This window comes from Diadema antillarum, unplaced genomic scaffold, assembly GCF_040938485.1.
Source record: "Diadema antillarum isolate AM-2024a unplaced genomic scaffold, OU_Dant_1.0 scf00000146, whole genome shotgun sequence".
Lineage (NCBI taxonomy): Eukaryota > Metazoa > Echinodermata > Echinoidea > Diadematoida > Diadematidae > Diadema > Diadema antillarum.
This window is the reverse complement of record NW_027271035.1, coordinates 269,694-285,148: the sequence shown is the minus strand read 5'-3', so window position 1 is coordinate 285,148 and position 15,455 is coordinate 269,694. Positions and strand designations below refer to the sequence as shown.

The window sequence follows — 15,455 nt, the reverse complement described above, 5'->3', positions numbered from 1 at the left end:
GCACTAATGCTCATTTTCTCTAAACTTCGGCAAAAAGGATACATCAAGCAGATGAATAGATAGATGAATAAGTAAATAACAAATGTGTGAATTAATAATGAATAAATCAATAGATAACTAATGACTGAATAGATAAAAGAATCAATAAAAGAAATGATTAATAGAGGAAAAAAATGAATTAGTAAATCATTTCATATTTAGTGGTCAGCTCAATTCTCCTCTCTCTTTCTTGTGTAGGGCATTGATGACAGAAACCTCCTGGCAGGCCACCTAGCCATGTACCAGGAAGACTTCAACCTGGCCCAGGACCTGTTCCTGGCCTCCAGCCGGCCCATCTCGGCCCTGGAGATGAGGCGGGACCTGCTGCACTGGGACCAAGCCCTGAAACTGGCCAAGACTCTGGCCCCAGAACAAATCCCATACATCTCAAAGGAGTATGCCCAGCAGTTGGAGTTCACGTAAGAAAGAAAGAAGGAAGGAAGAAAAGACTGACCACCTCCTTCAGATGCTCTTTTTTCTCCTCATTTCCTTCCCATTCCCTTCTCTTTCCTTTCCTTTCATTTGCCATGCTCATCACATTGATTATGAATATACCAGTGAGTTAGCTGCGACTCTCTGATTTGCTCTGTAAGTGTAGTCCTGAGAGTTAGATTAATCACATACTTTATCAATAGGTAAGGAGCTTGATGGAACAGTTTTGTATGCTGCTACCATTCAGTGGTGCTAGGAAATTCATGTCTGTTGGTTTTCCATCTGTGTTAGGTTTCCTTGTAACATCAACAATATGAGAATGACTTGAAGTATTTTAATCAAGTATGAATAATTAGCGATTAGTGATTAGAGATCAGTGAATAAGAGCTAGGATCTTCAAATTCAAGCTAAAAAGTCGTAGGGAAAGTTCAGAGGTAAATATTTCACATCTAGAGGCAGATGCATTTATAGGTTAAAAAAATTATGGTGGCTTAAAGTGTGCCTCAAGAGGTAGGTACAATTTGTCAACCCATTTAAGACTAGCATGTGGTATACTTGGGTAAGTGTCTGTGGGAACTGAATGTTATGGCTAACTCAGCTCGTTCTCAGTGACCTAAAGACATGCCAGTAACCACAAAGAGACATACCAGTAGCCACAGAGACCCCGCAGGTAAGTTGCAACAGTTTTGAATCTTGAAGCTCTGCTGAGTGTCAAAAACTTCCAGGGCTGTTGTCTGGAGATTGCCTTTCTGAACCTTATTTGATTTACCAAGGAGAAGAACCACTTTTCAATTCAATTCATGTCACATCTCTTAAAAAATGAACAAACATAGACATATATGTATACATACGGAACATAACACCTGCCCATGTGTGAAAAGCAAGATGATGTTTGATAGCCAATTATGACTAGATTATCTTCTCTCTTTTCTCTTCCCAGGGGTGACTATCCAAATGCTCTCGTCCACTATGAGAAGGGCATCACCAGGCAAGAAAATGTAAGTTGTTCTCATTTGGGATACTACCAAGCTTGTAGAAAGATACTCAAGGGAAACTGAATGTCTACCAGTGTCAACACCTTCTGATTGTGTCAATGGTTCTTTTCTTTGCACTCAATCTGGTATTTTCATTTGCTTTTGTGCAGTTTTGATGAACAAAAGTGCTATGAAATCAGATAAAGAATATACATAATGTCTTCTAAAATAATAATTTCACACATATGTAAAGGATTTGAAATCTGTTTAGGGACATATTAGCCCAATAAAAAGTTCCATGTTACCAATTTATTGCTTTGCATTACAGATTACGATTTATCCATTTCCTCTTCCATTATCATTTAAGTCTTAACAGGAGAGTATTACTTGAACATCCAGAACTTTCCTACTTATTTTCAAAAGTCTCTGATGCAGTAACCACCATTTTTTTAGTAGCAGTGGAGATCCAGGTGGGGAGGGGGATGATTCTCAAAGGTTCATGATTATTAGGTATAACGAAGTTCAACTTTGGCACTCTCTGAGTTGGCTTTCCCAAAATTGCACTTTCACTAGGTGGAAACTATGATGTGAACTTGTGAAACCCTAACCTCCAACATAAATGATTAGCATTGATTAGGCATGTGTGTATTGTGGTAGCACTTAACACATGACTGTAAGTCCTGCTAAGTCTCGTTGACCCCCCTCCCCCCCCCCACCATCTCACAAAACTTTGTTTACACTTTTAGGAGAGGGACCACGATGAAACATGTGCTGCCGGTGTCGCTCGCATGTCCATCCGCGTGGGTGACATCCGGCGAGGGGTCTCCATGGCAATGAAGATGAACATACGTGCAGTGAAGCGTGACTGTGCTGCCATCCTGGAGAGCATGAAGCAGTACTCGGAATCGGCACAGCTCTACGAGAGGGGAGGCTATCCAGACAAAGCTGCCTCAGTTTACATCCGATGCAAAAACTGGTAAAAACACTTGTTAACAAGTTATTTCGGTCACCAAATATAAAAATCTGAGTGAGTGATTAGACCAAGATAAAATCATGTTCTGTTTCAAAGATCCTGGAGGTGGTCAGATAACACCAATGCATCAATGCAGTCTGTTTATACTTGATGTGCTAAAATTTTCTCCCCATGCACAGAATCTCACTATTATTGTACCTGTATCTGCAAAGCCAATGTCTCTCATTCGACCACTTCCCCCAAGTAAATGTTCTGTAATACTCCGGAAATAAGGAAAAATCTTGTGTAAGAAAGAAGAAAGAAATAGAAGACCGCAAGAAAACACACCCTTTTTGCAGAGAATCATGCACAATGTGGTCTCTTATAGCATTCATGTTGTCATACTTATTCTGAGCTGGTCGAATCATCCCAGTTTGTTTATCATTGCTTTTGCTTTGCAGGTCAAAGGTTGGGGAATTGCTTCCCCAGGTCACATCCCCAAAGATCCACACACAGTACGCCAAGGCCAAGGAGGCCGATGGCAAATACAAGGATGCGGCACTAGCCTACCAGAATGCCAAAGACTGGGATAATGTCATCAGGTAAAGCAGTGGATGATTATCATTATCCGTCTGCAGCTCTTCATCCATCAATAACATGCCTGTCGTTGTGTTTGTGTTTTCCTCCAGCTGTCCAGTTGGAATGACTCTGTGAGAAATGTGTGTAGAATATTGATCAAAGGAACAGTGTGGTCTATTGCAAACATGCATTTGATTTACATGTATTTGCGTCTAATTTTGTGGTATATCTGTCACAGTATTTGTACTTCATTCCGTCCTCTTTGATGCAGGGATTCTCCCCCCTCTTCCCATATTATTATTATTATTATTATTATTATTATTTATTATATTTATTAGCTACCTCAAAAGACCAAAACAGGGCCTATGGTTGTCATACAGAGCCATAGATCCTCTCAGATTGTGTCTGTTTTCAATGTTAGTAAATCATGTTGTGTCTCTGTTTTGGCTGTTGCATTTCTGTTGTATGTAGCATTAACGTCAAATCCTAAACAGTGGTGCACATATCATATTTGGGTTTGTGAAAAGCCTTATAACACAGTGCTGATGCTATGCAGGAAGAATGGAAGCAGGGAAATTATTGTTGTTTTATTTTGTTGTTAACAGACTTTCAGACAAGTATGCATAGATAATATTCATCATTTTCCTCTTTTTATTTTTTGTTTCCCTGACCCCCTTGTTGAACCCCCTTGTTTTTTGTCATTGTAATGTTATTTGTTATATCGGTTGCCAAACAGTCAAGCTTTGTGCTTATTCTTGGGCAGTTGTTCTGTATGCAAATTAAGATGTAACTCATGTAATTATATTGCAGATGTTTTGTATAATTGATGAAAATGATGATAATTGTTGAAAATATTCATACTACTGTTATTTTTTACAATGTTAATGAAATTGCAGAAAAATGATGTACCTAAAAAAAATCGCATACAGAGAATAAATCAAATCAAATCAAATCAAATCAATGACCACCGATCTCGTTTTATCCAATATTTGACAGGATCCAGCTAGATTTCTTGCGAAACCCGGAGGAGGCTGTTCGTATCGTCAAGGAAACAGGATCGGTGGAAGGTGCCAAGATGGTTGCAAAGTGAGTTATGAAGTCTGCACTCAAAGCACTCAATTCAGCACCCAAAGCTCACATAGGGTTAAAAGTGCTGATTCACAAGTGTTTTGAAGATTCAGCAGTTGACATGTAAACTGTACAAGAAGAATTGATTGTGTGATTACACACACCTTCTGATGCAGGTTGCCGTCTCCATATATTTGTGGAAACTATGAAGCATTTGTTCAAGTAGGCTACTCCCTTTGAGATAGAAACGAACGTAACATTAAAGGGATCGTATAGTTTTGGTTGAGACTTAACTTCAGGTTTTCATCATTTTTTAGTGAGAAACCTCATATGGAATATGAAAGAGCATGTAATTCCGTGAGCATTTCAACATTTATTTGATGAAAATTGATTTTGAAATGGCTGAGATATCCAAACAGAATGATCCTAATAAAGTGTGGGACCCACATTTTATTACGATCGTTTTGTTATGCCTCCGCCACGAAGTGGTGCCGGAGGCATTATATTTTCGGGTTGTCCGTCCGTCCGTCCGTCCGTCCGTCCGTCCGTCCGTCCGTCCGTCCTTCCGTCCGTCCGTAATGAATTTTGTGGACAAGGTAACTATCAAAACCTGTTGAGGTATCCTAATGAAACTTGGCATGTATGTGTATTAGGGGGTGAAGTTGTGCCTATCAACTTTTGGGTGCACATGCTCGAGGTCAGAGGTCAAAAGGTCAAGGTCAAATACATAAAATTTCACTATTTCCACCATATCTATTTAATGCCTGAAGATATTTTTTTGAAACTTAGTGTATACATGTATTACCCAATTAAGATTCTCTGGTGAAAGTTTGGGTCATGAGGTCAAAGGTCAAAAGGTCAGGGTCAAATACATGATATTTCACTATTTCCACCATATCTATTGAATGCCTAAAGATATGTTCTTGAAACTTAGTGTATACATGTATTACCCAATTAAGATTCTCTGGTGAAAGTTTGGGTCATGAGGTCAATGGTCGAAAGGTCAAGTAAAAATATTAAAACTTCTTTTTTTATCCGTACCTTGGAAAATTGTTCAAGGTATCTTCATGGAACATAGTATATACATGTACTGACTGGAAGTGATTATCTAGAGAATGTAGGGTTCATGGGGTCAAAGGTCAGGGGTCAAAGGTCAAGTGCAACACTTCAAAATTTTACTATTTCCCTCATATTTATGCAATGCCAGCAGGGTTATTTCTTTTTACACTTGGTGTATGCATGTGTAACCTAATAGAAATTCTCTGGAAAGTTTTTTTTTTCTTCTTTTTTTGCCTCAAAGGTCAAAAGGTCAAAGATCAAGTGAAAGTGCTGAACTAACTTTTTCCTCCATATCTCGGAAGTGGCTCAAGTTATCTTGAAACTTAGTACATATTATACATGTTCTACCTGAAAGTGATTATCTTATGAATTTTAGGGTCAAGGGCCAGATGAAAATGGTAACAATTTACTATTCAATTCAGAAATTGCACTTTTTCTCCACACCTGTACCTTGAAAATTACTCAATGCCTAAATGTATGAATGGGTCAGAGTCAAGTTAAAGTCCTTAAATCCCTAGATACATGCTCTCCTATTCATCCAATTAAACCTAGGTCAAGGAAGGTGAACATTCAACACATTTGTGACAAACTTGTCATTTCAATATTTTGCCAATTTTGTGAAAATGTAATCACACATTGTCCACATGTACTATCTAGACCTATTGGGAAAATCATGCATTATGGCGGAGGCATACCAGTCGCCAAAGCGACATTTCTAGTTTTAGTTTGTTTTTGGATGTTTCAGCTATTCCAAACCCGATTTTCATCAAATAAACGTTGAATTCCTCTTAAGATAGTGTGCTCTGTACTATTTCAGTGTTTTCTTGGTATCTTGCGAAAAGTTAAAGCCCAATTTTCATCTCCACCAATACTGTACCATCCCTTTAAATCACTGATTATTTCATGCAGGTTTTTCCAGAAGCTGAATGACTTCGCCTCGGCCATCCAGTTCCTTGTGATGTCACAATGCAACAACGAGGCCTTCCAGCTGGCTCAGCAGCACAATCAGATGGAGGTCTATGCGGACATCATCGGTAGGTCACATGACCAATAGCCACATGTCAGGACATGTCCTAGGTCCTGTCACTCAAGATGCTACATTGTAGTCTGATGTCTCTGAGCCCAAGTCTCAGACAAGTTTGCAAGTACAGTAGGACCTTGATTATTCAGCCATCGATTATCCGGATGTTGACTGGCCGACATTTTCTTTATGTTTTCATGTACTTTTAGTGTAAAAAATCTCACAACAAACACACACTCAACCATTATCGTGTGAATACACGACGGAACATATTCCATACTGTATTGAAATATGAAAAAGGATGTGGACGACTTTCTGTCTAATCCCTAATTCTACTTACATTTGCAGACAAATGCATTCCAGTAAAAGAGATTTACGTTCGAACTCTACATTTACATCTATACACACATACATACATACATACATACATACATACATATGTACATATATACATGAGAACAAATAAATATGCAGTGACATCATTACCAAATCTTCGTCAAGCTATAGACTGAATGGAAACCACTCTTATGAATTCCTGGAAAAATGTGTTGTTGTGTCGATGATTCAGTGCATAGTTGTATGAAGCAGTCTAACCTGTTTCACAAGGATCTGGGCCCCATTTCATAAAAGATGTTAGGATGCCAATAAGGAAGCTGGATTCTTGCCGTTACTATGACAACTGCCATTCCAGCAAGAGTTGCTATCATATTAACTTTTTATGAAATGGGGCCCTGGTCTACTAAGATGTTTCAGTTTTGAGAACAGCAAATTATGCATTGTTTATTTATTTTGACATCAAACTCATCAATCTATGGCTCTGTAGGTCAAGATGCCAGCCCGGAGGACTACCAGAGTATCGCCCTCTTCTTCGAGAACGAGAAGAACCACTTCCTGGCTGGGAAGTTCTTCCTGCTGTGCGAGCAGTACTCGAGAGCTCTGAAGCACTTCCTACGGTGTCCCAACACTGGAGACGACAGCCAGGCCATCGAGATGGCAATAGAAACAGTGAGTTAAAGCTTTCTTCATGTATATCAGCAGCATCAGTGATTGTTGTCTTTTCCAATGTATTCAGTCAATATTACCACTTTCAACTGGTATGCAAGCTGACTCCTTTATTTTGCTGTATCCTAGGAGTTGCAAGAACTCTGCTTTTGAAGGTAAACATAATTAGAATTGTGTGCAATTTATTAGAGTGTGTTTTGATCTGTTTGTTGTTGTTTTTTGTAAAGAAAAAATATGCACACTTCTGTTATTGCACTGTAACAAACTGAATAACATGAAAGTCAAAGAGAAAACTTGCTCATGTAGGAATTTTTCCAGAATTCATGATGCTTTCATAGCCTGCTCTTCAGATTTCATCAAAAAAATTTCTCTTTGGACGAATGCGAGATAAATTTGCACTGACTGCATATACTCAGTCAAAGGCATTTCTAATTTTTGTGGAAACTGCTTCGGGCAATGCTGTAGATGACATACCGGTATCTCGAACTAACAGAGAATAATCTCATTTAGTTTATAATTCAATTGAAATCAATTCCTATCTATATGTGACACTAGATTTAGGGTTACCAAGGTTTTAGACACGATTGATAGGGACATTTCTAGTATGTTGCTTATGAAAATATTGCCATTAAAAATTTTTTATCTTTATTCCAATTTATCCGTCAGGTGGGTCGGGCCAAAGATGACCAGCTTGCCCACCAGCTGATTGACTATCTGATGGGCGAGACAGACGGGGTACCCAAGGATGCCAAATATTTGTTCCGCCTCTACATGGCCCTCAGCCAATTCCGGGAAGCGGCCAGAACGGCCATTATCATAGCCAGGGAGGAGCAGATAGCAGGTAAATATTGCAGGAGAGCTGGAGTGGGGATCACTGCAGCAGTGAGGCTCCTTGTAAGATGTGCCTTCTGAAAGTGTTTATCTGATGTGATACGATATTGGGGATGTTTTGTTTTTCTGTATCATTAGAAGTTGTACCAAGAGTACTGATGGTTAAAGGGACTGTACAGTACTGGTTGAGGTGAGGGATTAATGTTTTCAACATTCCTAAGTGAAATAATGAGAAACCTCCTATGAAATATTAAAGAGCATGTAATTTTAAGAAGGATTCAACATTTATTTGATGAAATTTGGTTTTCAAATGGCTGAGATATCCAAAAAAGTGAGAATAATAAAAGGCGACAGGCCACAACTTTATTAGGATCTCTTTGTTCCACCTTGTTTTTGGATATCTCAGCCATTTCAAAACCGATTTTCATCAAATAAACTTTTGATACCCCTAGAATTGCATGCTCTTTGGGATCTCATAGAGTGGTTTCTGAATATCTCGCAAAACGTTAAAAGCTAAATCCTCGCCTCGACCAGAACTGTACACACCCTTTAATGTCATGCAGAAGCAAAAGTGTTGATATGAAATGTTGTTATCGTCTAGATACTGAGGGTTAAGTATTAGAGGATGCATCAGTAATATTTTATCACATGAATGTTGGCAAAGATTAAGCCATGTGGATATTTTAGGGCATTTCCCACCCCTCTAACCCCCCCCCCCCCCCCCAGCCAAGTTGGCAAGGGTCAGCAGAAAAGTTGTAATGAAATCCTTTTGCAGCGTCAGATTTATTGTCATGTTCATTTGAGACGGGAAATGTATTAAAGTGAAAAGCTAATGAAGTGTATGTGCTATATGATTTGTGTTTTTACTGCCACCCAGGCAACTACAGGAATGCCCATGATGTGCTCTTCAGCATGTACACCGAGCTGAGATCTCAGAAGATCAAGATCCCCACAGAAATGGCCACTAATCTCATGATTCTACACAGCTACATCCTAGTCAAGGTGGGCACTCCCTTCTCAGTAGAGATGGTGTTACACCGCACTTTTCCAAAATATTGCAATAGTTCAGATCATGCTGGAATTATTGTGATAATGTTGTTGGTGCCCCACTGAGATAGAGTACTGTGCTACTGTATACACTGAATATTTCGCGAGGTTTTTATTTTCACGAATTTCGTGAGTGGGGTGCTACTCGCAAATTTAAAAACACACAGAAATTCTAACTCTGATCCCGACATAACGTCCATACATTTATATTTCTGTTCAGCACTCTCTTCCACAATCGCGTATTCAACCACTTGCGAAATTGTCGGGAAGTCCCGATTTGTGAAAAATTAGATTGCTGAATATATGGCCTATACAGTAATTCAGAACATACAGTTATATTTTGCACAGTATGCACATGGCTGCATATGAAGATGGTAATGCAATCTTAAAGGTGCCATTGTCTTCTTTTTCTGTCTTTCATTCAGATTCATGTGAAGAGGGGCGACCACAAGAAAGGAGCTAGGATGCTCATCAGAGTGGCAAATAACATCAGCAAGTTTCCTGCCCGTAAGTGCAACAACACTCCTTCATAATGATCTACATCAAGCCTTCACAAAAAGTGAAATTTGAAGGACGTGAACCGCAAGCTCTGCCTCAGGAAATATTGGAGCAGTATTTTTTCAAAGGGAATAGAATCATTCAATTGTGCCATTGGTGTAGATCCCTTTATACAAGTTGCACATATTTTCTTGGAACTTTTAATTTTCAATATGATAATTTTGAAATTATATTGAATTTTTGTTTAATTTGGTATGTGCTAATCAATCAATCAATCAAACATATGATTATGATATGATTTATGATCACAGCAAAATATGTCATCGTACATGATCTAAGAGTCTGAATCCAAGTAATGCTCTCTTAGCCTGCTTGAAGAAGAGAAAAACATTACAAATTGCTATCACCAGTGATGCAGAATTGCTGTATTACCATCATGTCATTGTAAATGATGATTGTATGATATGATATAACTAAACTGCAAATTTGTGTGGCAAATACCATGATGGCATAATGTTTTGTGTATCCTAAATTCCAGACGTGGTACAGATCCTGACATCGACAGTGATCGAGTGTCACAGATCGGGCCTCAAGAATTCATCCTTCAGCTACGCCGCCATGCTAATGAGACCAGAGTACAGGAATAAGATTGATCTCAAGTACAAGAAGAAGATTGAAGCTATTGTCAGGTAGGTCAAAGGTTATAATTTAGTGTTATAGGTTGATGCTTCGAATAACCTCCATTGAACAAATGTTGCAAGAGGGTTATTTGTGCCTCTGGCACGAAGTGTTGCCAGAGGCAATTGTGTTTTCAGGTTGTCCATCCGTCCTTCTGTCTGTATGTCCATCTGTCCATCCATAATCAGTTTTGTGGACAGCTTAACTTCAAAACCGTTTGAGGTATCCTGATGAAACGTGACCTATGTATATTGGGTGCACATGCTCAAGGTGAAAGGTCTACATCAAATTCTTAAAATTTCACTATTTCCACCATATTTCTCACGGAAGAAGATTTAGATTTGATCTTTGGGTTGAAAGCCCCAACATAAATCACTTCAAGAACATCATTATCATTCATAGTTTATTTTCTTATTTCTTATCTAAACTACCCTAGTTCCTGAAACTCCTCTTCTTCCATTGATTTTGTGATGTCTATGACATTTTAAGATGTCTTTGAACTGCTGACATTGGCAGATTTAACTTACAAGATGTTTAAAATCCACGTTTGTTGCAGGAAACCTGATAAGACCGAGGAGGATGAACCAACCACCCCCTGTCCTTACTGCAAGTACATGCTGGAGGAAACGGAGTTGTCCTGCCCTGGATGTAAAAACACCGTCCCCTACTGCATCATCACGGTATGATGTCCTGTGGATTGTTGGGTGGAAAGGGGAATATCTCTGACTCTTAGATTGAATATATGGGCCTCTGTAAAAGATGATGATGATGGTGATGGTGATGATGATGATGATGATGATGATGATGGTGGTGGTGATGGTGGTGATGGTGGTGATGATGGTGGTGATGATGATGGTGGTGATGGTGATGATGATGGTGATGATGGTGATGTAGTGATGATGGTGATGATGGTGGTGATGGTGATGATGGCATTGGTGGTGATGATGATGATGATAATGGTGATGGTGGCGGTGGTTATGATGGTAACAATGTTCAAAAAGTGATTGAAATGAATAACATGTTAATCCTTAAGGAGGAGAAAAGCATATCAATCAGGCCCCTTTGGGGATGAAATGGGAATGGAACAGTTGTTTGTGACAGTTTCAGGGGTTACCCTGAAGATAAGTATTTCCTCTCCTTTCTCATACATCTGTACATCAAAATGCAGTCTCACCAGATTTGGTGGGAATCAACCTTCAAGCACAGGGAGTGCAGAGTTATTAAAGTAAATGTGGTCCACAGTGGTCCACGGGGGCCTCAGGGCGTGGTTGCTAAAGGCCTTCAATCATTATCTCTATCATGTAGAACAGGTAAATTGTATTGTGTGAAGATACCCTTTTTGATAAAGAATAGTACACTGACATTGTTTGTGGGACTGCAGAAGATGTACAAAATGGATACTGTAGCTACAATGTGTGTAATGGCATATCATCAGGGGCACCATAGGGAGGTTACATCCAAGGTCAGTGTATCATGAAGCTGATTTGTATCTAAAGCTCCCCAGGGCCCTTGTTTGTCACGATTTCATACTGCTGTACTTAGCTTTTACCTCCTCCGTGATTTCTTAGCGCTGGACAAAAAATGCAGCATTGTGTCAATTTCCACATACAAGTACCAGTAGTGAAGATATGATGTTCTTGTCTCCTGTGCAGGGTCGTCACATGGTACGAGATGACTGGTCTGCATGTCCCAGCTGTGACTTTCCAGCCCTCTACTCGGAGTTCACTAGGTAAGACCAGTTTTCCGTCTTAAGAATGTAGATTTTTTTTTTTTAATGTGTGTGTGCTTCATCCAGTGATTACAAATGCTGAGTAGGATTTTGTATTTGTACCTGCACCCTGCAAGAGATGGAAATAAACGACCCATATCAGTTTAGTGTTAACAGTTTATTCACAGTTTATGTATCAAGATATATCAATATGTTGATGTTTGAATACTGATGTTGATATAAGATATATTGAAAGTTTTCCATGTTTTGTAATGTTGACAAAATGATGTATCATATGCCTTACAGGTCATTTGATTGTTGTTTATTCAATTGTATTGTATATTTTTTGTATAAAGCATGTGAACAAAAATATCTGTGATACGGTCAATAAAGGATTGAGTTGAATTGAATTGAGTTGAATTGAAGTGAACTCAGATTCAATTGTGATAAGAATGACAATTTAAGGGCACAGTCTTATATTGAACAACATAATTGTCCACTAGGCCTCATATGCTCAAATTCCCTTTTAAACTCCAAGATAAATACAAGTACCAGATGCATACTCAAAGAATTGAAAATTTCTTTGGTATTGTCTAGCCATTGGTTGATGTGCTCATGACCTATAGATATAAAGAGTATGTAGCTGGGTAAAACTAAATACACAAGTTGTGTTGATGTATACATGTCTCCCACAAATTTCAGCAAATATAGCCTGTTATCAGTATGAAAGCCTACTTGGTATATATCCTTGATATCATTATGCCAGGACCATAGTATGAAATGATGGACTACACTTTGTACATCATTCTATCTGACTACAGACCAAAAAAGAATAGAAATTCATATCTCATTCTATTTGCACCTCCTAAACAGATTTATATTTGCCCTTCCTTGTTTCAGCTTGCTGGAGAATGAGGATTCGTGTCCGATGTGTTCAGAGAACGTCAAGGCAGGGCGAGTGAAGAAAGTTGAAGATCCAACTATATACCTTCAACCTCAAGGAGAAGAGTGAACCCCTTACATTAAGTGATGCGAGATTTGATAATCTGCAGTTTGATCAGATCTTCGTCATTCTGGGAAACTCCCATCGTATTGAGCATACTCACAGTGAGGAACCTCTTAACAAGGTCAATTTGACGATCCCAATTTGCCATCATTGTATCTAACTGATCTCTTTTGTAGTACATGACGTTAAGGTACCAGTCAGAACAAGATGAAATTGGAGGTTTGCCAATGTCATTGTATTGGTGTTTCCCTGTTCTACACTGAATGCCCCACAATGCTAACTCTTAAATAGATGCTGTATTCAAAATTAATTTGATTTGCAAGAACACTGAAATTGCTTAAGTTTCCCTGCAAGAGCTGGGATACACCAGTTCCGATATTCCCGGGTTGGTATCCACGGTCACAGTCAGCCGCCGTAACTCGTACGCTGGAGGAATAAAGTTTGAAAACCTGGGCACATGTAGTCAGCATTTTTTAATGAAAAATTGTCCCTCTCAGATTTCCACATTTAAATTCTTACCATCCAGTTGATATTTAGTGTTTGTCTCATTGTAGATCTCATTGCAGTCTGATTGTTGCCCACTCTGCGATATTATGATGTCTTTGGACCATGATTGTTTCAACTAATTTCAGTCAACACTTTCTAGAATCTCGATGCATTCAGAGGTCTCTTATGTCATGGTCATTTAAAGCTGCAGGAACTCATAACACTAGAGGGCTCTTGGTACAGAGTCCATGCCCATATACTTCGAAGTCACAAGTTTTATGTGTATTGTATTCAAGAAATGTGGAGAAGAATTGTATTCATTTCAATTTGCTGTATTCATCAAACCCAAACATGTGGGAGTGAATCACAGGGAAGGTTTACAGTTCACAATGTGCTTAAAGTGTTTTCCTTGTCTTCAGTATTCTGAGATGAATATTGCATAATCAGGACCTCAAGAATGTCCTCATTACCTTGTTCTTATGCTTGTCACTTGTCCTCTCACCATCCCATGGTTCTCAGCACGTCAATGCTTAAACCAGTATTGTCTCATAAAAATACCACTTAAACATTGCTGGTTACAGTCATTGTAGCTGCCTTACAGCGAGCTGACTACTGTATGCCACCTATCTTTTGAGGGGTTGTCACTTTCACAAATTTTGCTAATTTGTCGCTATTTGTAAATTCAACAATACGTGAAAATATCATCTCTGATCCTGACATAAATGCATTGTGCCACTCACGAAATTGTTGGTAGTCCTGATTTGTGAAAAATTAGACTTATTAGATATACGGTGTACTGTAAAAGTGGAAATTTTTGCTGTGTGGAAATTTAGCACATTCTGCGTAACGAGAAACTACTGTGAACGTAAAAAGCACACAAGCATTTTTGCTTGTTATGTTTTGTTTTTGTTTTTGCTTATTTATGTTTTTTAAAAAAATCACTATGTGTAATGTCTTGGTTCCTCTACGGTTAAAACTTGAAATTTATCCTACTCAGTAGAGTGTGAAAAATTACTCTTACAAAAATACCCACTTTGGCAGTATTCAGAAACTGATCAATAGCACAGACAGAGCAACCAATGAATATCAATTTTAACAGAATCATCTTTTTCCTTTCTTTTTTTTTTTCTTGTGCTCCTTGGTTTGTTGTTGCTGTTGTTTTTAGATACAACTCTGGTATGTAAATACTGCAAATTCTATATGACACGTTCGGACCTGTTAATTACTTATCCAGGAAATTCAAAAGACTGTCACATTTAACCAGTTTACAGCCTTGAGAACAATTTGAATTACACTTTCTAAGATTATGTCTCCAAAGGACCACTTTTGAGAGCGAAGACTGTTTGATTTTGTAAGTCCAGGCACTTTACTGGATATGTCGTAATTGTGAAAGTATTGATGTAATGTGTCGTGTCACATATATACATATTTGAAGAATTACTGCTAATCATTTTGTGCAGTTTGAAAGAGTTTGAATGATATCCAGAAATATGGTTATCATTACCAAAAGTGTGGTGATGGTGTGTGGCTGTGCAGGTGTCACATGTGAACTTTCATTATTAATATGATGACAATGATGATTTATTATAATTGTAGGTATTACTGTGATTATCATTATGATCCTTACCACTATCATCATCATCGTCATCATCATCATCATCATCATCATCGTCACCATAACCATTTAAACGCAATGCAAAATATACAGTGTGCCAAAGAGACAGGTTTTTCTTTGTGTACATATTCTGTGTAACTTACCTGTATTGGATATGTAGCATTCAGAGCTTTGTATCATATTGTGCCTTTGCCAGAGTCAAAAGCTAACATGACATTGCCTCCATGCAAAGTCTGATGTCATGAACACACTGGCGGCATGTAGTACTGGCTTAACCCTTTCTGTGTCAGAGAATTTGTATAGTGTGTATAAATGCTATGAAGCTGTGTGTGGCAAGTGGAACTCAAAGCATTTAGAGGGTTAAAGGGATCATATAGCTTTGGTTGAGATGGAGCTTCAGGTTTCCAACTTATTTAGTGAGATAATGAGAAACCTCTTCTGAAATACTAAAGAGTGTACA

At 38.5% G+C, this 15,455-nt stretch overlaps 1 protein-coding gene across 1 annotated transcript in view; it reads left to right on the top strand.

Moving 5' to 3' along the window:
• Positions 1-14,942, top strand: part of LOC139721660 (WD repeat-containing protein 19-like) — a 43,058-nt gene extending 28,116 nt beyond the window's left edge. The window contains exons 19-32 of the mRNA XM_071632988.1: positions 238-458; positions 1,412-1,469; positions 2,192-2,421; positions 2,859-2,999; positions 3,973-4,062; positions 6,013-6,137; positions 6,948-7,129; positions 7,793-7,967; positions 8,835-8,959; positions 9,430-9,511; positions 10,041-10,191; positions 10,737-10,860; positions 11,833-11,909; positions 12,789-14,942. Of these exons, the coding sequence (XP_071489089.1) occupies positions 238-458; positions 1,412-1,469; positions 2,192-2,421; positions 2,859-2,999; positions 3,973-4,062; positions 6,013-6,137; positions 6,948-7,129; positions 7,793-7,967; positions 8,835-8,959; positions 9,430-9,511; positions 10,041-10,191; positions 10,737-10,860; positions 11,833-11,909; positions 12,789-12,900 (1,893 nt within the window). The 3' untranslated portion in view covers positions 12,901-14,942. The remainder of the gene's footprint in view (positions 1-237; positions 459-1,411; positions 1,470-2,191; positions 2,422-2,858; positions 3,000-3,972; positions 4,063-6,012; positions 6,138-6,947; positions 7,130-7,792; positions 7,968-8,834; positions 8,960-9,429; positions 9,512-10,040; positions 10,192-10,736; positions 10,861-11,832; positions 11,910-12,788) is intronic.
• The last annotated feature ends 513 nt before the right edge of the window (positions 14,943-15,455 follow it).